Source organism: Phyllostomus hastatus, unplaced genomic scaffold, assembly GCF_019186645.2.
Source record: "Phyllostomus hastatus isolate PE091 unplaced genomic scaffold, TTU_PhHast_1.1 phas_contig_1162, whole genome shotgun sequence".
Classification (NCBI taxonomy): domain Eukaryota; kingdom Metazoa; phylum Chordata; class Mammalia; order Chiroptera; family Phyllostomidae; genus Phyllostomus; species Phyllostomus hastatus.
In genome coordinates, this window is record NW_025333537.1 from 7,968,440 (window position 1) to 7,991,012 (window position 22,573).

General features: G+C 60.8%; 1 protein-coding gene across 4 annotated transcripts in view; it reads right to left on the bottom strand.

Annotated features, from left to right (window-relative positions):
• Positions 1 to 612: 612 nt before the first annotated feature.
• The window catches only part of TPCN1 (two pore segment channel 1), a 50,642-nt gene continuing 28,681 nt past the window's right edge, over positions 613 to 22,573 (bottom strand). For all 4 annotated transcript variants that reach the window (XM_045842479.1, XM_045842470.1, XM_045842488.1 and 1 more), the window contains 23 exons: positions 21,710 to 21,840; positions 20,733 to 20,821; positions 20,533 to 20,567; positions 19,953 to 20,011; positions 19,651 to 19,750; positions 17,624 to 17,740; positions 17,294 to 17,418; positions 16,460 to 16,508; positions 16,237 to 16,300; positions 15,143 to 15,187; positions 12,819 to 12,875; positions 12,686 to 12,739; positions 11,871 to 11,943; positions 10,922 to 11,029; positions 9,777 to 9,848; positions 9,156 to 9,245; positions 7,685 to 7,800; positions 6,901 to 6,947; positions 6,224 to 6,292; positions 5,967 to 6,051; positions 4,821 to 4,960; positions 4,614 to 4,694; positions 613 to 2,954 (listed from right to left, as the gene is read on the bottom strand). In XM_045842479.1, coding sequence (XP_045698435.1) covers positions 2,835 to 2,954; positions 4,614 to 4,694; positions 4,821 to 4,960; positions 5,967 to 6,051; positions 6,224 to 6,292; positions 6,901 to 6,947; positions 7,685 to 7,800; positions 9,156 to 9,245; positions 9,777 to 9,848; positions 10,922 to 11,029; positions 11,871 to 11,943; positions 12,686 to 12,739; positions 12,819 to 12,875; positions 15,143 to 15,187; positions 16,237 to 16,300; positions 16,460 to 16,508; positions 17,294 to 17,418; positions 17,624 to 17,740; positions 19,651 to 19,750; positions 19,953 to 20,011; positions 20,533 to 20,567; positions 20,733 to 20,821; positions 21,710 to 21,840 — 1,926 coding nt within the window. In that variant the 3' untranslated portion in view covers positions 613 to 2,834. The remainder of the gene's footprint in view (positions 2,955 to 4,613; positions 4,695 to 4,820; positions 4,961 to 5,966; positions 6,052 to 6,223; positions 6,293 to 6,900; positions 6,948 to 7,684; positions 7,801 to 9,155; positions 9,246 to 9,776; positions 9,849 to 10,921; positions 11,030 to 11,870; positions 11,944 to 12,685; positions 12,740 to 12,818; positions 12,876 to 15,142; positions 15,188 to 16,236; positions 16,301 to 16,459; positions 16,509 to 17,293; positions 17,419 to 17,623; positions 17,741 to 19,650; positions 19,751 to 19,952; positions 20,012 to 20,532; positions 20,568 to 20,732; positions 20,822 to 21,709; positions 21,841 to 22,573) is intronic.

The window sequence follows — 22,573 nt, forward strand, 5'->3', positions numbered from 1 at the left end:
GGCTCCCAAGTACCAGCCCGTGGTGCTGGCCCCACCCTTGGCTGCCTAGCGGGACGGCACAGCTCTAGGCTCCACCCCGGCACCTCGGGCTGGCTGCCGGCGAACCCCGCCCTTCACCTTGGGCTCCCTCAGCGGCAGAACAGGAGGGAACCTGTGCTCGGTGCCTACCTGGGGGTGGGGGGAGGGGCCCTGGGCTGGGGTTCCGAGGCCTGCCAACTCTTGGGAGGACAAGGAGCGCCCCCCCACCCACCCGCCCCTAGCACCTTCTGCTGTCAGCGACCTGCTTCAGTGAGCAGCCGGAGCGTCAGCCCCATTGCCTTATGCTGGCAGTGACGGGGTTCAACCGTCTTTTTCCCAATGAAAAAGTTATTAAATATTTGAAGTGCACAGAGAATAACACACCGGTCTCTCTTACCGGTTCCTCCTTACCTGCACCAGGTGATCCGCGATTGGTTCCAGGGCTGAAGGCCTGGGGCCTGCTGTTTCAGCTTTGTGGCACCTCGTGGGGCGGGGGTCAGAAAGGCCATGGACAGGACCTCCCCATGTCCCCCACCACAATGCCAGAAGCCACAGAGGGGCACCTGGCAGATGTCACGAGGCAGCAGCCACACGTACAAAGCAGAGGCGCTTTTATTAATATGCCAGAAGTCCGACACACAGTGGGTTTTCTAGGAAACAAATCGCCAATGTACAAAACCTCAGGGTTGTTCCCGCTATCCGTACAAAATGATTGTCACGTGGTGTGGAGTAAGGCTGGGGGGGGGGAGGGGCACGGGGGGGAGCTGGATGGCATCCCACCTGAAGCAGGGTGGGGGTACAGGGCCGTCAGGGCCACTGACGGGTTGCTCGACCCAGGGCAAGTCAGCCTGGTCTCACTCAGCTGACACAGGAACGGGGCCCTCTGAGCTGGATGACGTCCTGGGTCCCTCAGAGCTCACGGCCCTGGGTGACACCCGCTCCCCGCTCCATGAACCTATGTGCAAAGCTGTCCTTAGCCTTAGTGATGAAGGCCCGTCAGCACTATTGGCCCTCGGACTTCATCCCCTCTGAGCTAAAGCTCAGGACAGGGTCAGGGGGACTGGCCTAAAGCCCCCCTTCCTGGTACCGGCCCTCACACTGGGGGGCCTCAACGCCCTGGTGCCCCTCCTAGGTTTGCAGCCCCTGGGGCGGAAGACGGGGCTAGAACGAGGCCTCAGAGGCTCAGGCTGGGGGCCTCCTGCCCTCCTGCAGAGGCTGCCCCTCGACCCCCCCTCCCAAAGGCCCATTTCAGTGCGCAAAAGCTGCAAGGCACCCGGTATGCAAATGAAGCTCCTCCTTGGGGCAGGGGACCCGGTTCCAGCCGGGGCTCGGCGCCGCCGAGCTGCCCGCCATGGCTGTGGTCCTCCAGAGACGGCGTCAGCCTCTTGACCCCCACGGGAACCTCAGCGATTCCTCGTTTCCCCGAAGGGCTGTGCTGTGAGAACGACAACGCCCACCCTTCTCCCCACCACCCCGGGGAGGGGCAGAGCTGCGCAGCGTTGGCTGCGGGGGTCAGGCTTGGCCTTGGAGATGGCCAGGGAGTGGTCAGCTGGGTATTACACCCCCGGGGTGGGGCCCTGCCCTGCTGGGGAGAGGACCTGGCATCAGAACCTCTGCTCACCTGCCGTCCTCAGTCATGGGAGGCGGTGGGGGCTGCCCCTGCCCCTTCCACTGACCCTGCCTGTGGCACCACCACCATGTTCCCCAGAGTGGCCACCCCCGACGGCCTGCTCTGGGTTCGAGTGTCAGTCCTACCCGACCACACTGATCTCAGAGAACTCCCAGGTGCCAGGGGCACTGGGGGGGGCTGTGCCGACCACTCCTCCCAGGGACGCCCTGGGGCGAGGGGCAAAGTGGCCCCACAGGTTCAGCCACAGGGCCGCTGCAGACGCCCCGTGGGGGCGTCTGTGCCCTTCTCTCTGTTCCCAGCAGTGGAACCCAACGCTCGTCGGGTGAAGCATCTGCGCTGGCTTCAGCAGAGCCCCGAGTTAACCGACAGGCCTCGTTGCTTGGACAGGACAGTCGCAAGCAGGAGACGGGATTTCGTGGAGAAAGCCCGTTCCGGGAGTCGGTCTGGGTGGCAGCTGTGGGCCGGCCCCTGGCTGCCTTCCTGCTGCTGCTGGGCCCGGATTCCAAACGAGGCCACGGTAGGGCTGTCGGCAACAAGCACTGCAACCAAACCAGAAGGGGCGTGCGCAGAGGCCGACAGAGCCAGGGCTCGGACTGTGTCCGCGCCGTCTCTGCTGCCCAGGCCTGGCGGGGGTCTGCCCGCGTGCAAGAATAACACCCCTCGGTTCCTCTTTCCGCTAGGGCTGAGGCCCAGGTCCCCCAAGGGGACGCTCGATGGTATTATCATATATATATAGAAATACGAACCCCAAGGGTGTGGGTTCTTTCCTTCATAAGTGGTTCTGTCCCTAAAGCAAGACACAGAGACCCGTGACGTGGGCACGGGGGGAGTTAGTGGGGAAGCTGTCAGTGGCGTGGGCGTGGCCTAGGGAGGGCTGGCCCGCGCTGAAGCGTTAAAGCCGGGCCCTGCAGAGATGGGCAGGATCGATCCCAGCGGTCCTCTTGTGAAAGCGCCTTCCGGAGCTTTCTGTGCTAGAAAGGGCTCCTAGGGGCTGGACGGCCCCCCGCCCCAAGCACACTGGCTCCTGGGGTTAAGGACAACGCCTGTCTTCCTTCTTCTCTATATAAATAGGTGCATATATGTGAACATGTGCATATGTGCGTACACACACATTCTGATACGTCGTAGTAACATAATACTATTGTGTGATTGCATAGAAGAGACGGCTTGCGTATGCGCGCCGGGGTTACGTGATGGTCTGCGAGCGCTGGCGGCTGCCCAGGGGCTGCTGGGCGGCGGGGACGCTGCTGCCGTCCAGCTGTCGCTGCTGCTCCTCCTGCTTCCGGGCGTGCTCCTCGTACCACTCCTAGAGCACAGGGCGGGGTGGGGGGGGGGGACTGAGCGGGCTGCGCCCCTTCCAGCCCACCCTGCGCCTCCCCCAGCCGGCCAGTCACCAGGCCGGGCAGCGCTGCCAGCCTCCAGCCTCTGCCTGCGGGGGGCGGGGGGACCGTCTAGGATGGGGGAGGCAGGGCTGCCAGCCCCACCCAACGGGGACTGAAAGGTCTCCTCACCCCCACAGCTGCTGGGAATTCCGAGCGTGGCCCCCAAAAGAAAAACTACAGTGGTGTCGGCCCCGAACTGATGAGAGGTTTGCACAGCGCCTTAGGAAGTGGGCTTGGCACAAGTCGGGCGGTGACAGCACCCTCTGCTCGTGACCGCAATCCTTCGGCACGCACAGTGGACACCCCCTCCTCTCGATCAGCCCTTGGGGCCGCGGGCCTCCTCTGACCCCTCTGCCGCAGCACGGGACTAAGGAGGTGGACGGCCTGCCTACCTGAGGCCGTCGTCTGACGTGTCCAGGGACAGAGGTATTCAGGCAATTAAGGAATTAAAAAATACACCGTATGTTTTGAAGAGAGTCTCCACCACGGGACTTTAGAGCTTAGCAAACACCGTGAGGCCGAATTCCCCCCCGCCCCCCGTCTCACGGAGCGGAAGCGGAGGCCGGGAGCGGGCGGGCCGGCAGAAGCCAGGGGACAGGACAGAGCCCAGGTGCGGGCTCGCCCGCAGCTGTCTCCTCTGCTCCCCGAGGGAGGCGGTCCCCATCCGCAGGTGTGAAGTCACTGCGTGACTCGCCCGAGGTCACGGAGCCAGGAATCAAACCATGACCCCGAAGCTCGTGTTAGCTGGCCATCCCGGCGGCGCCCCGTTCAGCCAGCCACCGCGCGTGCACACCCTCATGTTTTCACACAGAACGCGTTGTCCGTGTCAGGGCACAGCAGCCTCCCAGCCTTGCGGGCGTGGACGCCGGCCACGACCGGCCTGGCGACCCAGGGTTTCCGGCCGTGAGGAGGCCAGACAGCACGTCACGATGGCTGGCGAGGGAGACCCCCCTCGAGCCCTGGGACCCCAGAGCGGGGGGAAACACCCAAAGCTCGTCCTCGGGGGGACCTGCAGTCCCCGGGCTCTGTCTGGGATGCAGAGGGCCAGCCCCCGTGGTGCTCTGCAGGGTAATCTGCTTAGCTGCCAACTCGGAAAGATGGGGAGATTTTGTGCAAAAAGCTGACTTCTCCCTTCTCTTAAATTAGGAAAAACACAGTCAGAAAGACACCCTCTGAGTACAGCAGGCCTCGTGGCCATCGGCAACGTTCGCTGGGCCCGGGAAGAGGCCACGTCCTGGCCAGCTCCCCATGGCCCCCTGACCCCGCCTGTCCTGTGTCCTGCCGTGTGCTTCCGCAGCAGGAGGCTGAGACGAGGCTCTGTGGGCTGCACAAGTGGCCGGGACGTAAACCAGACAGGAGAGGTGGCTACGCAGGGGAACGTGGTGAGGGGTTCAAGGCTGAGCCCCGAGGGCCCCCCCAAAATGACTCCCGACACCACAGGTAGTGGTCCCAACCTGTGACACCGCTTCCCCCCACCGAGCCTTCCCTGCTACTTAGGACCAGGGCCGAGCGCAGCCCCTGCCCAGCGGCAGGAGGACCCCTCCCGGCGAGGACCTGAGTGGCGCGGTCACGGGCGCGCCTACCTGAATCTCCTCTTGGTACATCTTCAGGCTCAGGTCGCTCTTGGTCCTCGATCTGCGTCCCAGAAACACCACGGCGTTTTGCTGCGGAAGAGCAGAGGCTGCAGGCGCCACCGTGTGGGGGCCCTGGCCTTGCCCCAACTTGAGTGGGGGGACCACACTCTGCTACGACCCGCCCCCTCACCAGAGGGGCCCCTCGCTGCTCCTCACCTCGTTTCTCTCCATCTGCGAGAGGATCTTGAGCAGCCAGGTGACATCCGAAGCGGCTCCCCGCACCTCCCGGTACAGCTTGAGCACCGCCAGCAGCTCGTCCTTGGACATCTCCTTCTCCACGGTGATGCCGCCGTCCACTGCGGAGGGGGGAGGGGCCGTTCTGGTTTAGCCGCCCACCCAGTGAGGGCTCCCTCTCCAAGCAGCCTCTGGCCGTGAGGGATTCTCATCCCCCCACCCCCCCACACCTCCGCCTTGGACTATGAGGACCATGGTCAGGCCGGCAGCTTCCCGGGGACAGAGGGTTTCGGGAGGGAGTCTCTCTCTGAGCAGTAAGAAAATGGTCAGACAGCCTGATGCGACAGAGACTCGGAAACGAGCAGTGGCAGGCGTGCGGCTGTTTCGATGGTGGAAAGAACAGAGGATCCGTGAGCAGAAAGCTGCGCCACCCGGGAAAGGCGAGGCGCTTGGGAAGCCGGGATCTCGAGCTGCAGGAGGCAGTGCTCCGGGCTCTGCAGTCCACAGTATGTATGCCCTTTAAATCCAGGACTGTGGCAGGGAAATGTTATTTAGCCACGTGGAGATAATAACTGAAAGGAGAAACAACTCAGAGGAAGAAGCCTCGGGAAGACAGGGCAGGAGGGACAGACAGCTGCTGTGTCTGCAATAAGGCCATCTCTGCTCTGCGGTTCTTTTTTTTTTTTCCTAAAATATATTTATTTATTTTTAGAGAGGGAAGGGAGGGAGAGAGAGAGAGAAACATCAGTGTGCAGTTGTTGGGGGCCGTGGCCTGCAACCCAGGAATGTGCCCTAACTGGGAATCGAACCTGCGACACTTTGGTTCGCAGCCCGAGCTCAATCTACTGAGCTACGCCAGCCAGGGCTTGCTCTGCGGTTCTTAAACTATGGCATGCATGGTCTTCATTTAAAAAATGAGATCAAGAGCATGTGTCTGTCATTAAACATTTGACAACCAATGGAAATGAAATGAGCGATCTAGAGAGATAAGCCAGATACATAAGCTGAACTGTCAGAAGGCTGGACAACCAATCAGCTGCCTCGCCAGGCGGCCCATAAGCTGACCACTGCACTGCCACCCGGCCAGCCGGCCAGCCGGCGGCGAATGCCCCTGTTCCTTGTACAGACCTTCTGAGTCCTGGTTCTTGCGGCTGAAGTTCATTCGGAAGACAAAGGCCTCGAGGATGAAGGCTACGATGATAGTCATCACCACCTGCCGGACAGAGGGGTGGGGGGTCAGAGAGAGGGGAGGGAGGGGTGTGCGCAGCTCTGGGGCTCTGCCCCCCACAGAGCCGCTCAGACGTGTTCTTGGCCTTATCCTCCCCAAGCTGCCGCCCAAAGAGCACAGGCGACTGGAGGAGGAGCACCTGTGGCCCCGGACCTACCATGGTCACGATGTAAAAGGTCATGAAGTAGAGGCGGCTCCAGTGGGTGGTCTGCGAGGTGACGCCTTCCTGCAGACAGAGGGAAGCAGCCCGTGAGCGGACGCCTGGGCGGGGGTCAGCGGGGAGGTCGCTGTCTCCTGAAGCCGATCCGTGGCCCCTGGCACTGCCGGGCTCTTTGCTGACCCTCCCCGATCCGCCTTTGGTTGTGGGAGACACAGGACGGGGACCTCGGTCTCCTGGGTCTAAAAACTCCTCTGTCCTGCGTCAGCCTGGATGGTCCCCAGGACTAACTAGCGGTCTTTGTCCCAAGTCGGGGTGGCCCTCGGAAGAGTTCGAGGAATTGAAAACAAAAGCCAACGACCCTTGCCACACTGCTTCTTGACTGAAAAGTCTCTCCCACGGTGGAGGCCAAGCGACAGAGCCCCAGAGGCTAACTGGCAACTCGTGGCTGCTGGAGATGTGTGGCAAGCAGGGACAGACGCCAAGCCCCGCCGAGGAGGTGGCCCCTGAGCCCACGCTGTGGCCTCGTGCCACAGCGCCGACCCTGTGTGCCCCAGGCGCCCGCCCCCCGCAGGGCACGGGGAGAGCAATGTGCGCCACAGTGGGCGAGGGGAGACCCGGGGGGCTGCCGCAGAGGCTGGTGGGAAGACGCCCCCAAAGCTGTCCGAGGTCCTTACCATGATGATGTACCAGTTGTTGACAACTGTGAGCTCGAACAAGGTCACTGCCACAGGGAAGGGAACAAGAAAAACATCTTGATCAGACCCACTTTTTCACGGTCGGTTTCAAGTGGCCTCTCGCCAGAGATCCTGGGTGCCGTGCACCTAGACGATGGGGTCCCCCCGCCTGCCAGCTTGGGCTGTGAGCTCCAGAAAGATCCGCCAAGGCCCTCCCTAAGTGCACCCCCACCCCACCCCGTGGACAGTGCTGCCAGCCTGCCTGTCCCCAGAAGGGCGCGCCCTTTGCCTGAGCAGCGCGTCATGGGCCAGGGCTGAGCTGCAGATCTGGGGTGCCACAGGCTCTCCCCTTCCTTGAGAAGCCGTGTCTGGCAGGGCTGCTTCCCTCCACGCCCCACATCCTTGTTCCCTCCGCAGAGCCCAGGGGCAGAGCCGTGTGGGCCCCATCCGAGCAATGCCAGGGCACTGTGGCAGGTTCGCACCGCTGGGTCCCTAGCATCAGGCTCCGCGCCTCCCAGCAAAGCATGAAGAAGCTGTTCTGCTCCCTGACACCGAAAAAAGTACCAGAAAAGGAGGGGACTCTGGTGTCTGAGGGAGCCCGGGACCTGGCCTGGCCTGCACCCCTGACACTGCGCACACCACATGCTCCCTCTGGGCCATGGAGCCCTGGGGGGGGGCGTGGCCAACAGCCCGGAGGGAAAGGCCGCAGACGGCTTCGCTCTCCCGCCTGGGACCTGCAGCGACGAAGGCCCAGGGAGTGTCCCCCTGAGATTTCCGCACTCACCAAAGCTGTTCAGGATGTTGTCAAAATTATTGAGATAATAGTAGCCCTCCTCCACGACAGTCCTGTTGCCCACGGTGCGGTTGAGCCAGCGGTAGGCGTCCGCCACTGTGCTTGTACTGGCCGGGGAGACAAACGGGCGGGAGGGACGGTCACCACCCAACCGGCCGCCTCGACAGAGGACGCGGCGTTGAAGCAACCCAAGGCGTGAACGAGGAGCGCCGTCCTGGCCGGGCCCGGTTCCCGGCTCAGCGCGCCTCCCCGCCCCCACCGGCTCCCCTGCCCGTGTTCATGACGTTCCCGGGACCCTCGGCTCCTCTCGCCCCCACCCCCGCCTGCCCCCCACACCCGCCCCCACTTGGCATGTCTCTGCTGCTGGCCGGGCCCCCACTCTCTGAGCCACCCGTGCAGGACACACTGCTGGGTGGAGACAGGCAGTGCCTCCTCGGGGCCTCTCCCACCCGGGACCTGCTCCTGAGGCCAGGCAAGGGGCAAGCAGCACCCTAGGGACCGGGAAGCTCCTTGTCGGGCTTTTCTGGCGCCTGGCCAAGGGTTCTAATAGGTTGTTATTTAAAACGTTTATGGCGTGTCTGTCAAAACCCATGCAGACGTTTCTGCAAGTCTGGTCCTTGGGACCACCCCCTTCCCGGGAGTGTGCGCAGAAGGCGGGGTGCTCAGCCTCCGGCCAGGCACACACTCCATCCGATTAGCAGGGCGGGTGGGGTCTGGGGTCTGCCTGGTGATTCTGGAAGTTTGTGGCCCACTCTCCTAGGCTCCGAGTTCAGCCTGACATGTCAAAGAGCCACCCGTGTCTCTCGAAGGCGTGTCCGTATCGGCGCATGCGGCCCCGAGGAGCAGCGAGTAAGGAGAACACTGGGGGGAACGTGGGTGGCAGAGCACACTGACTGCAGCCTGGCAGCTTGGAGGGAGGGAGGAGCGGGTGGAGAGGTCACGGGGGCGGGGGCGGGGGGGGCCAGGGGTCAGCTCCCCACTCTCCATCCCTGTCTCCGCAGACCTTCCCAGGGGTGTCTGTCTGTCTTATCCTGACTGGCTGCCCCTGGTTGGTGCGTCTGCCTGGGTCCCCAGCCGCCCCTGGAAAGACACGGCTGGAAGCCATGGGCCTCGGGGCCTCGGGACACAGGCCACGCTCGGTTCTCGAGGGGCCTCCGGCCCTCGGCGCAGAGGGGTGCTGATGGAGGCCCGGGTGGGGTGCGGCTCCTGGACCTGCCGCGGGGACACGGAAGCCTGCTCAGACGTCCGCACCGCAGAGACACCTCTCTGCTTCCAGGCCCCCCCCCCCCCCACTTAGCTACCGCACTGAACTGAGCCCTGAAAGCAAAGCAAGGTGACTCCGGGGCCTTTCTCGGGTGCCGCCGTGGTGGCTTGGGCGGGCGAGCCCCTGGGGGCAGCGAGGCGGGTACCGGTCTGGAAACACGGGCGGCCGGGCCTGGGCCGGGGGCCCGCGTGAACTCACTTGCAGCAGTTGGGGTAGAGGATGCCGCAGAAGAATTCCATGCCCACGATGGCAAAGGAGTAGTAGAAGATGAGCAGGGTGAGGCCCAGGCTGGGGAGGAGGGTCAGAGGCACAGGGTGACTCGGGGCCAGGCCGGAGAGCCCGCCTCCTCCGGCAGCCCGGCCTCCTGGGACCCACGCAGCTGACTGGTGGAGAGGCATGCCCCTAGCCAGGTTTGCCGCCTGGGAAGTGCCTGCGGGGGAGGGGCCTCGTGTGATGCAGGTCTGGGGTACAAAACGTCTCGAAGGAGGACTCTCTGAACAGATGCCCCTTGAGCAGAGATTCACCCCTTACCTGTGAAGGTAGACTCACAGGTGACCCCTTACCTGTGAACGTAGACACAGGTGGTAAGTGAGGCGACAGCTCCCTGCCCTCCCTACTAAGTGTGTCGGACAGGTCAGTGCAGGAGGGTGCCAGGGAGACCTGCGGTGGTCGAGAGTCCGGTCTCCTCGGAGGCCCGTCAGGCCCTGGACCTCGGTCCCTTCCAGGCCTCCTCCCCTCCCCCCACTACCGCCCCACCGCCCACCCTGCGGGCGCAGGCCTTGGGACGCCTGGCCCTGGGGCCCCGAGGAGGGGCGGTACCTGGCCATGCGGGGCAGCAGCTCGAACATGGTGTCCAGCACGTTGCGGTAACGCTTCTTCAGCTTGAACAGCCTGAGCAAGGGAAGGAGGCCAGGCCACTGAGACGCACGGGGTGTGGCCGCAGCCCTGCCTCTGCCACAGCCCCAGGTGGGAGCCAGGCCCAGGGCCCACTCAACCCCCTGACTGCCGACTGCCCTCACTCAGGTGACGCGAGACCCTGGGCAGGGGTGGTGGTGGCCTCAGGACATCGGGGCTGGACAGGCCTGTCCCTGAAGGGACTCAGAGCCGTTGGTGTGTCAGTGTGTTTCTCGGGTGAGGAGGGCGCAGTGTGGCCGTTTGCCACGGTTTGCACCATGGCAGCCAGGAGGCTCAGAGCGGGCGAGGCCTTGCTCAGGACAGGGCGGCACACCCGAGAAGGAAGGGGACAGCAGCCCACGCCACGGAGGGGCCCGAGGGTGGCAGACCAGTAAAGGACGGGCCGAGGTATGTGGGGAGAGGCTGACGCCCGCCAGGCCGGCCGCCACCACTGGGGCATGGAAGCGGGCTCCGCCACGGAGAGCCCCCACCTCCCCCACTCCCCCCAGGAAGGGCGGGATGGGACGGGGCGGGACGATGGGCATGTGTGGGACGGCTGCCCGACAGTCAAGAGGAAACCCAGGCTCCTGAGGACACAAAGAGTTCTCGATCCCCAGGGAGCGAGGGGCCCCGTCCCCGGAGCCAGGCTGTATGCACTGAGTCCCTACAAGGGTCCCTGGGAAAAGGGGGGACCAAGTGAGGGTTTTTCTTGACAAGAGGCTGTTCCAGAACAGCAAGGGAGGCCCTCGGAAGTCCCTTGGAACCCCCAGAGGCTGCGCTTTCCGGTTCGTGACTGTGAGCACGTGTGTTTCTGTGGCCACGGCGGACAGCACCAAAGGCCAAGTTCACCCGCGCCGTGTTTCCCTTCCATCGTAAGAGGTGACCGGTCCTGGTGACATGAGGAGACAGTGGCCCCCGGGTGCTTCTGCGGGGCCTATGGCAGCCTCTGACCCCAGGCTGGTGCGTCTGCCGGCTCATTCCAGTCACCGCCCAGGCCAGTCCCCGGGTTTTCTCCACCATCCCCCTTTCTCCACGAGCCCGCCTGTCCCTGAGCCCGACCCTGCCGTCACCTCAGCAGCTGGAGAGGACGCAGAACCACTATGAAGTAGAAGGGCTCCATGTTGAAGGCCAGAGCCAGCAGTCCCAGGAAGGCGAACGCCGTGACGAAGAAGTCGAACCTGGGAGGGAGGGAGAGGGAGAGCGGTCCCTCGGGCCCACCCCAGCCCCGCCCCCCACCACATCTCGCGTCCCCCCCCATTCTCAGCCCACCCTTCCCAGGCACCCACTCATGGTATTTCTGAGGTCAGTGTGGCCAGGTGCCGTCACAGCCACATCTCGGGGGGTCAGAAATGCCGGCACCACCCCTCCCCCAAGGCCCTGCACTGGTCTAAGGGCAGACCTTGGTCACACTGGCGACTGTCTGCCTGGATGAGGTCACTGAGGGGAGGGGCAGGGTTGCCAGACCCCACCGGGAGCCCAGGGAGCCCTGAGTAGGGCAGGGGCCCCTCCCCTCCAGACTCCCCCCCTGAGACCCCGGGCTGCACTTGCTGGACTCTTCTCTGTTTATTGACCTGTTCCACTCTCAGGCCAGACCTCTCGGGGTAGCCCGATTTCACGGCCGAGTTAGCTTTAACGGGCAGTAAGTGACCCCTTGAGGTCTCAGTGGGGCGGGGAGAAAGGGCCCAGTGAGACGATGGCACCTCCTTCTCTGCGGGCTCCAGGGTTTGGGGGAAGGGCTGAGTCATGCTGGGGACGGGTGCAGGTTCAAGGACTCAGGAAGAGCCCGCTGGCTATGGGGCCCCCAGAGCCCATGTGCAGAAGGAACGGGCATGGGTGGCCGGAGAGAGTCAGAGCACAGCCTGACCCTGGGGGGTCCCAGGGCCACTGGTGGAACAGCAGGAGACAGAGGCCGTGACCCGTCCTCTGCAGCCGCAGACGCGGCGTGTGTCCCCTGAGGGGACAGGGCTGGGGGCTTTCGTCGGTGTCTGGGACCGGGGGAGGACCACGCTCTCCACTCACAGATTCCACCCGGAGGACAGGTACTCAACGGGGCCCAGGCCGGCGACCTTCAGGAACAGCTCCACCCCGTAGACTGCGGATGGAGGCGGGCAGTCAGGCACTCCCGCCGTGGCCTCCACACGGCGGGGCCTGGCCCAGTTCCCTCCTGGAGACCCTTGCCCTGAGGCCGCGCGCCCTCCAGACGGCCGTCCGAGTGCAGGTTCCCGGAGAAGGCCGGGCCCGGGTGCTGGTCCATTGAGGCAGCTTGCCGAGAGGCACTCCCTCCCCGCTCTGGGAACAGCCCGGCCACCCCTCCGTCCACCGATGACAGGAGTTCCCTGCACCCCCTCTGTGCCCGGCATCGTGCTGGGCGCTGGGCGTGCGGGGGTGCACAACACAGGGCCGTGACCACGCGACAGAGCTCAGAGTGCAGATGGGAGGAGGGACTGCGAGTGGGTCATGACCACACCGTGGGCGCAGGGAAACGAAAGGAAGAGGAACGTCGGCCAGTGCAAAGGCCCCGAGGCCAGCAAGGGCACGGGGCACTCGGGAGGAGACATGGTGCAGGCGGGGGCACGGGTGGTGGGACTAGCAGAAGTGAGGCCGGAGAGAGGGCTGAAGGGACCCCGTGCGGCCAGGTGACGCGAGCACACCGGGGAGGGAGCCTGGGCCCGCAGGACGGGGAGGAGAACCGAGAACCGTGCGAGGCTTGGAAACAGGTGGGATGGCACCAGGCTCAATTCCGCTCGCTGCTTGGGAAGGGCCCCTGTTTTAGAGCCACGAGGCCCCAGACCAGACGCGAGCCCTCCCAGCCCGAAGCCACGTCCCAGACTCACTAGTCAGGAAGACGAGGTAGCTCCAGGGCACGTGCTTGGAGAAGAAGTTCCCGCCTGCAGGACAGAGAGGCAGCAGCTCGAGAGGCAGGCCACGAGTGCCCGGGGGACGGGCCAGTGCCCCCTCCAGGCTCACCTTTCAGCATGAAGGTCTCCGCGAGGACCCAGACGCCGTTGACGGCCACCACCAAGTCTGCAACAGACGGTCCCACAACAGAGAAAGCACGGGTGGGCGTGGCAATCGACAGGCCACACCCACAGCCCCGGGAGATTCGGAGAGCGGCCATTCTACCCACCCAAGGGACAGGTGGCCTCTTTCCCCTTCTCGCTTTCACCACCGGAGCTAAATCAATGGGTCGTTTCGCTGAGAAACAGCTAAGGGTTTCTACAAACGCCCACATGGTCACTGCACGGAAGCCAGTTAAGAGGCTTCAGTAGGACCTGCAGGTCATCCTAGGTCAGTATAAACGGTGGGCAACACACAGAGGGTCTGAGAGTTGGAAGTATGTGTTTTCCCTTGGACACGTCTGATTGTACAGTGACTGCGGGGTTAGCGGAATGCACGTACACCTGGCCTCTCACTCGGCAGTCCCCCTGCTAGGAACCCACCCCAGCGAGACGCCAGCGAAGACGCAATGCGACATGCATGGAAAAAGCCACTCGAGAACTACTTGTGACAGCAGAACACCAGAGACACCCTAACCGATCAGCAGGGTGCTGGGGGAGTAGCCGTGACACGGTCATGAAAGGCGTGCTGTCCACTGTGAGGAGAAATGGGGGACATCTCTCTGTACTATTATGGAGTGCTGTCGGGGTATATTGTCAGCTGGAAAAAGCAAGGTGGAAAAAAGTGCGTAAAGTATGCTATCGTTTACTTAGGGCGGGGAGCCATGCATATATGTGCATCTATTCAGTTTTTTGTAAATGGAAGGATAAACCACATGAAAAGTTACCCCTCGGAGGAGGCGACAGATATAAATGAGACTTCTTTGAAAGATCTGGCTTGGAACCATACAAATATTTTACGTAATTATACAACAAAGTTAAATGTAAAAAGCAATCCCTAAGAGTTAAAAATAAAAGGACATAAAGAAACCTATGTATGCCCTGGCTGGTGTGGCTCAGTGGATTAAGCACTGGCCTGCGAACCAAAGGGCCACCAGTTCGATTCCCAGTCAGGGCACATGCCTGGGTGGCAGGCCAGGTCCCCAGCAGGGGGTGCACAAGGTGCAACCACACGTTGATGTGTCTCTCCCTCTCTTTCTCTCTCCCTTCCCCCCTCTCTCTAAAGATAAATAAAATCTTAATAAATAAATAAATAAGCCTAAATGTGTATTCAGCTGGTGACACACTGACTTGGAGAGGGACAATTCCAGGGGACCCTAAAACACAGCGCCCAGCCTGTGGCCCCTGGAGTGGCGTTTCCGGCATCCCTGGGGTGCTTGCAGGGGCTGGGTGTGCTGGTTCTCGGGGACCGCTGTGTGTGTGTGCTGTGCGATGAAGCACGTGAGCAACTGTGTCAGCGTTGCTGGGAAACGGGGTTTTGAGACTGGGAATCTGGACAGGAAAAGGATGCTGACGTTAGGGGGAAACTCCATAGTGCTGAATCTGAACTAGGAGCATCAGGATAAACTCAATATAGTTTGTCTTTAAAAAATACCAACCCCCCAGCTCCGTCCTTGAAAAGCCTTGGGAACAATAACGCACTCCAAGCAATGCACACCTCTAGCACCTCAGACTGGGGTCGCTGAACCCCATTTCCCACTGCAAGGCCCGGAGCCCCTGAGAAACACGGACTCCCGTCAAGCCCCCAGGTTCGTGCTGTTCTAACCTGGAGAGAACTTTCCGTGACAACGGAAATTTCCTCATCCGGGCTGTTGCATTAGTCATTAGCCATCTGTGGCTACCGAGCATTTCCAATGTGGATCCTGTGCCTGGGAAACTGGACTTTTCATTTTAATTGGCTGAAGTGTAAATAGCCCCCTGAGGCTAGCGGCTGCCGCGTGGGACGACGCAGCTCTAGAGGGAACTACCGAATGACAGGAAATAAGCGACGGGGACATGCAAACACGAGACTGAAGGACAAACGGTCCTGTTTCTTCGACTACGGATTTCAAGAGGGGGGAAAGGGATGGAGGAGGAAGCTACGGATTCAAGCAGACGTGAGTGACATGACCACCAGCTACACTACTCTGTGGTTCTGGAATTTGCTCCCCAAACTCCAGGTCCAGAGAGGGTACCATGAGCCGGAGTGAGGGGGCAGATGCACGAGAAAGACGGGCCATTGGATGACAACTAAGTCGGGTGATGGGCGCATGGGGTTCACTGCACTCTCTCCACTGTTATACACGTGTGGGGTTCCCTACGATGAGAAGTCAAAACCACGACTGCGGGACCCATCCCTTCTGGAGGGGTGAGGCTCAGGAGGAAAGGGGCCCAGCGCTGAGATTGCACACTTACACATGAAATACTGAAAGGCCTTGGACTTCACGAGGATATTGATTCCTATTGGAAGAGAGGGAATGTTAACATGGACACGTTCATAAGCGAGCACGCCTTCCCCTACGACCGCGTTCATGCACGCAAGCAACCAGGGTGCTCATGCCCGGGGGTGGAGTGGCAGGGCCTGTTCTGCTGGTGACACGCAGACACCTGGATGCGGACACCTGGACGCAACTACAGTGACCACAGCTGCTCTGGGGCAGCCTGGGTGACCCGGGCTCAGGACGAAACAGAGCAAAGCATTGCCGCCCACGGCTGCACCCTGTATGACTACTGGCCTGGGCCCGGGACAGTGTATTCAGCCAGTTGGGTAACTATCATCCCAGTAGAGCTGAAAACCCTCTAGAAAACATGGACGAAGGCTGTGCCCGAAGCCCCAGCTGGGGGAGAACGCACAAAGAAGGGTATGCCACCTTGACCGTGATCACAGGGGCCCGGACCCAGGCTGGCTGCAGGCTTTCTGCATGAGAAACTCCCTGTGCGCTAACCACAGCCCCACGCGGAACTTCAAAACTGGCGGTAAATAAAGGGGCGACTATTAGGTAAATGATACGAGCACTCAGATTTAAAATGTTCTGATTTTATACCATGCGAGACATCGTATACATGAGGTATAGATCCTGCCACAGGATACACTGTTAGATAAAGAGGCCGGTTTCAGAACAAAAGATAGAATGTAATCCCACGACTGCTTTTTAAAAGCGCAGGAAAAAGAACCGACGCCAGAAAGAAACACACTAGAAAATGAACAGTGGTTATCTCCGGGTGGGAAATTTTCATTTTCTTCTAATGACCAGGCTTGGTCAATTTCCTTTAATAGATGAATAGACCACAAGCGTCTTTTGGTTTGGTTTTTAAGTCACCAATTTCCTTCCTAATCCAACGTGCATTTCCCTGCTGGGAGAATCACTCTCTCTGTGTCTCTTACACACACACACACACACACACACACACACCCTCTGAGCATGCTCTTCCCGGGCTGGTCTGTGGTCTCTGGAAACTGCCCCCCGTCTCCAGCTGCCGAGAGGCCTTCACATTCAGGTGAACCCTACCTTTGAAGATGAGGAACGCCGTCCTAGGAAGCTCATCAAACCAGTGTTCTCTGTTTCTCTTTGCCTGGCCAGGAGACAGGGCCGGGGGAGAGGGCGTTAGGACCAGCGCCCAGAACGGCGCTGTTCCAGCCGGGAAAGAGCGGGACCCCGGGGGCCTCTCGGCTTCATGTCCACATGGAGCCCTCTGCCCGCTCCCCCACCCTGGTCTCACTCGTGTACTCACCTTCCACTTCAAGGCAGCGACTTCATAGATATCGTAGAAGTCCTTCAGGCTGTCCCAGCAACATGGAAAGGGAAAAAAATCAGAACTCCCCCACCTGCCTGTGGTCGCCTCGACGGGGTGAAGGTGGGAAGGGAGGAGGGGGCGTCTGGGAGTCCCGAGACATCGGTGCCTAGGGCACGCTGGCCCCCTCCTTCCTCTAGGTGCTTGGTCGACGCTGAGTGACAGCTTCAGCCCCCGGGATCACTCCAGCTCTTACTTGGAAGGGAGTGAGCCCCGTTAGCAGAGGGCTTAATGGAACAAATGGGCTGAGAGTTCAGCCCCAATGGAGCTCCCCCACTCTCGTCTCTACAGCCGGCCAACTTCCTTTCGAACGGAGAAGAAGGGTTTGGTCGCCAGCAGTCCAGGAAAACAAGACTGCCCCAGAGATCTGCGGGCCAGTCCTCTGAGGCTGTGCAAGCGGGGTGGTGCACACGTGTGTGTGTGTGTGTGTGTGTGTGTACACGCACACCCCCTTCTGTGGATCTGCTCACATACCACCACCCCACCTCACTCTCAGCTCGAAGGTGAGCAGCTGAGTCAGTCCACTTCATGATCCAATACATTCCTTTTTTGTCAACTCAGCTCGAATGAAATTCGAGTGGGGCTTTTGTCACTTGTGGAGAGGCTCCTGATGAATACGGTCTACGTGTACGAGAATCTCAAAGAAAACTGAAGTCTCTAAGAGGCTCTCTGCCGGGCCCCCTGTCCCACCCAGTGCCTTGGCACGCCCGAAGCCCCTCTCCTGCATGCCTCATGGGGCCACAGCACCCCCACCTGGCCGGCCGGAGCTCTTACCTCAGCAGAGGCGTGTTGCTCTGGTTCAGGGCCTTGAAAGTGAGATAGCGCTCCCCAGCACTCATCCGGGGCTTGTAGAAGCGCATCAGGCCCTCAAACTGCCTGTAGGAGATGCCAGCGGGCCTCTGGGGACAGGAAGGATGTCGATGTCAACACAGGAAAATACAGAGCCCGGACTGCCCCTCCCCTGAGGACAACTGCTCTGGGTGGCCAGCACAGCAAGGAGCCCAGGGTGCCTGGCTCCTTCCTGCCCTCCAATGGCAGGCCTCCTGCCATGCTTAGGGGCTGCCCAGGGCGAGGGGGAGGGAGCAGGAGCTGACCCCTCCCTACCCTCTGGCTGATGAGCAGGCGGTAGGCGTGCTGGATGGCGGTTCGCTTATGCAACAGCAAAGACTTGAACTTGCGTTTCTCGATGTCATTGAAGGTGTCGAACACCACGGCCAGAAGCTGCGAGGGAAAAGCAGAGAGAGACCTGGCTCTCCTGCGTGGCGGGACCTCAAGGAGTAGGGACTGTACCCTCTGCCTCCGGAGGGTGCTCTTCCAGAAGGGGCTGGGGGTAACCCTCCTGCCCGCCCCTCCAGTGCAGGAGTCTGTCTCCAAGTCCCAGCAGGGGAAAGTCACGCATTGCCCCTTGCAAATCTTCTCTCTTCAGATACGTGAAGACATTGTTATTACATTTCCCCAGGGACTTCTTCTCTCTGCCTACAGCTCCTCCCTGGCTGGGCAGTCTCGTAAGGTAAGAAGAAAGCACGGAGGAGGAGCATGCTGGGTCCTACGCCCCGGTCAGCCCATGACCACCCCGTGCCCTCCTGACCGAGGAGCAGGGAGGAGCATCACATGCTAGAAGCTGCCTCCGTCCCGCCCCCTTGCTCCCTGTCCCGGTGGGTCACGGCTGCACGCACTGGCCCCCCAAACCGCGGGAGTGAGGAGGCCCGCCCCTGAGTGCACATGGTTCTGGAACTGCCAGATTCCAAGGTCAGCGCGTGAACCACACAGCCTGCGTAACCAGGGGCGGCGGCAGGACGGGAGCAGAATCTGCAAGAAGCCTTTTTGGACCCACATTCTTTCTCTTTCAAAAATATTTTGGGGGAAACCCTCTTGCCCTTCCCACCCCTTCAAACTGCAGCTGCCCCTCATTTTCTCCCCTTTAGTTTAAGAAAAGGTCAGCTAACATTTTCTGTAAAGAGCCAGATACCAACTATCTTAGGCTCTGAAGGCCAGATGGTCTCTGTTGAAACTATTCGACCCTGAAGGTGTGGCACGAAATCGATCACAGAGGATGCGGAAACCAGTGGGCGTGGCTGTGTGCCAATAAAACTTTATTTACAAATGCAGGCTTCGGCCGGGCCCACAGGCTGTGGTTTGTAAGCCCCCTGCCCTGCATTTTAACAAATTAAAATAAATCAATTATACGTAATACATTGTTATGGTTCCAAACTAACTAAAGGATATAAGAGCTGTAATGTGTGTATAAAAGAGATATCCAACACATTTCCTTTTGGTTTTGAGGAATTAAAAAAATTTTTTTTTCCTTTTTAAGACTTGTAATTTTTTAGACTTCACACGTCTTCTCCAGAGAAAGTGTTTTCTATTTCTATATCGGGCCTGACTACAATGATTGGTGTGAGACTGTTCTTCAGAAGTATAAAAATAATACAAGACTTGGTACAAGCCTCTCCCCAACAATTCCGGCACTGATGTGTGGTCTTAGCACTGGCCGGACGGTGATGGGCCCATGGAAGGCACGTGCCTGTGGCCGCCCGAGGGTCCGTGAACATCTCCCGAGCTCCCATTGCACACAGAACTTCGCGTGGTCCCTAACAGAGTGTGTCCCACACTGGATTTTTGATGGTTTGCAACCAATGGGGTGTCAACACACAGGCGCCCCAGCGCACAGGTGCGGCGGGACTGAGTCGTTAAGGGCGGGGCTTAGACTCAGCCGGCTCGCCTGGCCGCCCCGAGCTGTGCAGCAATCTGGCCCTCAGTTTCCTCATCTACAAAGTGAGAATCACAACAAGACCTCCAGGGTTTCTGTGTTACATCATTTAGTCCACTTTGCATGGTGCCTGGGTAAGGCTTCCTAGAGCCAGCTTTTATAGTTATTATGTTGTACATTGGCTGGGGGAATGAAGAGGTCCCAGGGGAGCCTTGGCTTGAACTCCAGCTCTGCCAGCAGCAGCGCTGGCAATAATGACGGCAATAACCCAGGGAGGCCACCAGGGCGTTCCCTACCACACTGCACTTGACTACGGTCTGGGCTCCCAGGCCCCTGCCGATGGCAGCCCCTCCTTTTCCACTCCCACGGTGCCCAGCACTGTGCAGGCTGCTCCAGCAGGGCACGAGACACGACCACTCACCAGGTTCATGATGAAGTACAGCTCGATGGAGAGGTACACGATGAAGAAGACACAGGACCAGGGGTTCCGGGAGTAGGAAGGCATCATCACGTCTGGGAAACTGCATTTGCGGGGTGTTACCTGCAGGGCCCCGTGTCTGCCTGCCTCCGCCCCCTCTTGGGGCATCTCCCATCTCTGCCTTCCCAGTCCCACCCCACCCTCCTTGACTCTCAGTCACAGGCCACTCTGAGTCCCCACAGTGGCCCCCAGCCGCTGGCTGGGCACTAGCCGAGGGCAGGGGCCACAGCAGAGCTGAAACTCACTTGGCGGTGGTCAGAAGCACGAACAGGCTGACGATGCTGCTCTCCAGGGTGCTGAAGTACTGTCCGGGGAAAGAGGCAGAAGGACACACTGGCGCCAGCCCGAGAGCGCGCCAGCCTGGAACAGGCTACCGTGGGCCCCCGGGAGCGCCCTGGCCCTCTCCCTCCCCACCCCACCCACTCTTCCTCCTCCCCCAGAATCCCTGAGGGCTGGCGGAGGGACAAGCAGACGTGGACGAAGGACTCCGCCTTCCTGAACTCTGCTTCTGGCAGAAGTAGACAGGCGACTTTGGGACTTTTCTCCTAGAGAATCACGTATTTGCACAACTAGCTTGACTCTCCTTCACCGAAACCTCCAAACATTCCCACGTTCCAAATCTGACCCTGGAAACATGGCTCTTGGGATGGGATAACATGCCCCTTAATGCTCAAGGAAGGAAACAGCTCAAGTCTAGGTAACAGGGGCCCTCAGGGGCCACGAACAGGGATGAGAAGCCGGGCAGGGCCTCCGGTCCAGCTGCCTTGCCCGAGGGGAAAGGCCGCCCATAGAGGAAGAAACAGACGAAACACGGTGATTACTTACGGGGTCTGAAGGATTAGGGGAGAACAAGTAGAAACCTAGAAGGTAGTGGAAAACAGATTGAAAAGAGGGTTAGGGCAGAGGTCCCAAATCCAAATGTCAGAAGGACCTGTCTGAATTTCCAAAACTGTCTGAGTAGAATGTTTCTCCCCCGGTGACTCTGCTTCCAGAGACCGCCTGGGCCCAGGGCTCGGGGAACTCACCGAGGATGGCGAAAATGATCATGAAGAAGAGCAGCAGCAGGAGGATGTCCATGAAGGGCGGCAGGGACTGGAAGATCTGCCGCAGGTTGCTGGGGAGACACGGGCGCCAGGAGGGGTGGGTGAGGCGCAGCAGGGGCGGGGTGGGGCGGGGCCCGAAGACGCGCTCACGGAGACTGGGCCTGGGGCTCCTGACCCACGGACACTAAATCCCACTGTGCCCCAGCTTGTGACATCACGCAGAGTGTTGCCCCGGGAGATCTCCTCTCAGCGGGTGACCAGGAGAAGGGAGGTGGGGGGTAGCACCCACCGCCACCTCCTCCTGCCTACAGAATGCAAGCAGGCGGGTGCACGCAAGAGAGGGAGGAAGCAGCAGAAGGCCAAGGGCATGGCCTCGGGTGCAAAGGTCAACTTCCACAAGGAGTGGGATGCGGGAAGACAGTTCAGGGCTCCCTGGGCCTCAGACACTTGCGTCCAGCTTTGCGGATGGGCAGAAAGAATGAATTGCCAGCCCATCTTATCAATAGCACCCCAGGCAACGGATTTTCCAGATGCAGTCTTCAAAGCTCAGCCGAACTCCAGGCCGATGGTCTGGTTAGAGAGCAGTCCCCTGGTCTCAGGGGAGGCACCAGCACAGGCTGCCGAATCATGTGGACTCTTTGCCGAGTTGCCTGCTCTAGGTGCTGCTGCTGCTGCATTCGGGCATATGACGTGCTTAGGGAGCGGAGCCAGGCCCAGAGAGCCGAGAGTGAGATGGGACGGAGCCTGGGACCTGGAGTCAGGGGGCCTAAACTTCAGCTGACACCCCACCGTCCCCTCTGCGTGGGTGGAATAGCGGGGGGAAGAGAGTGTGCTGAGATTCTCCCAATGTGCGGCATGGATCATATCGCTGCTGGACTCCCTGGGTCCCGCTCCGCTGGCCCAGAGGCCCAGGCCAGGCCACGATGAGCCTGTCTGAGCAGCCCCGCCCCGAGCCTTACCGCCGGACACCGCCGCAGTACCGACAGTCCACCAGGAAAATGCAGCGCAGCGCCCTGGTCACCCGCACGTGGGACGTCTGCCGCACCAGCACCACGATGGCCTCGACGAACTGCACCACCAGCACTGAGGTCTGGGGGCGCAGAGGCACGGAGCACCGTCAGCTCCTCTGCCCAGACGCCCTCCCAAACACTCTAACCTCGGGGCTGGCTGGATACTGCCCACTCTGGTCTGGAGGGGCCCATACCTTCTCTCCAGGGCCCTCCCCCAACACCAAGCGGCCCGTGGAGAAGAGCCCGAGGCTGGGCACCGATGGGTGGTCCCAGGACAGTGAACCCAAGGGGAGTGCTCCCAGCAGTTGCTCAGGTGGTCTTCATGGAGCAAAACTGCCGCTCTGCCCGGCCACATCTACCCGCCCCCTCGTTTCAGCTCCCCTGACCTCCACGGTGAAGACCCCTGAGAAAGGACTGCAGAGCCCCTTGACCTCTGATTCCTTGGACACTTTCTCTGGACCAGTGTGTGTGCTTCTTACACTGCAGAGTGCCACCCTGACACATCCCTACTTGTGCTCCTCTCCGTGGCACAGAGAGAGCATGTGTACAATGCCGACTGCAGATCGGCATGGGCCTGGAGGCCACACTGACCTGGGGCTGGATCCCATTCTCCCTGGGGTTTAGACCCCGTTCTCGGCTGTCTGGCTGGATGGGAACTAGGAACGGTAATGCATGTCCCGCACAGGTTACTGGTCCGGTGCTCGGCATGCCCCAAATCCGGAATCACATCAGCTACCGTCAGCAGCACTGTGACCCACCCACCGGAGCACGGCGAGGGCAGGGACCCAGGGTTACACCTCTGAGCGCAGGGGG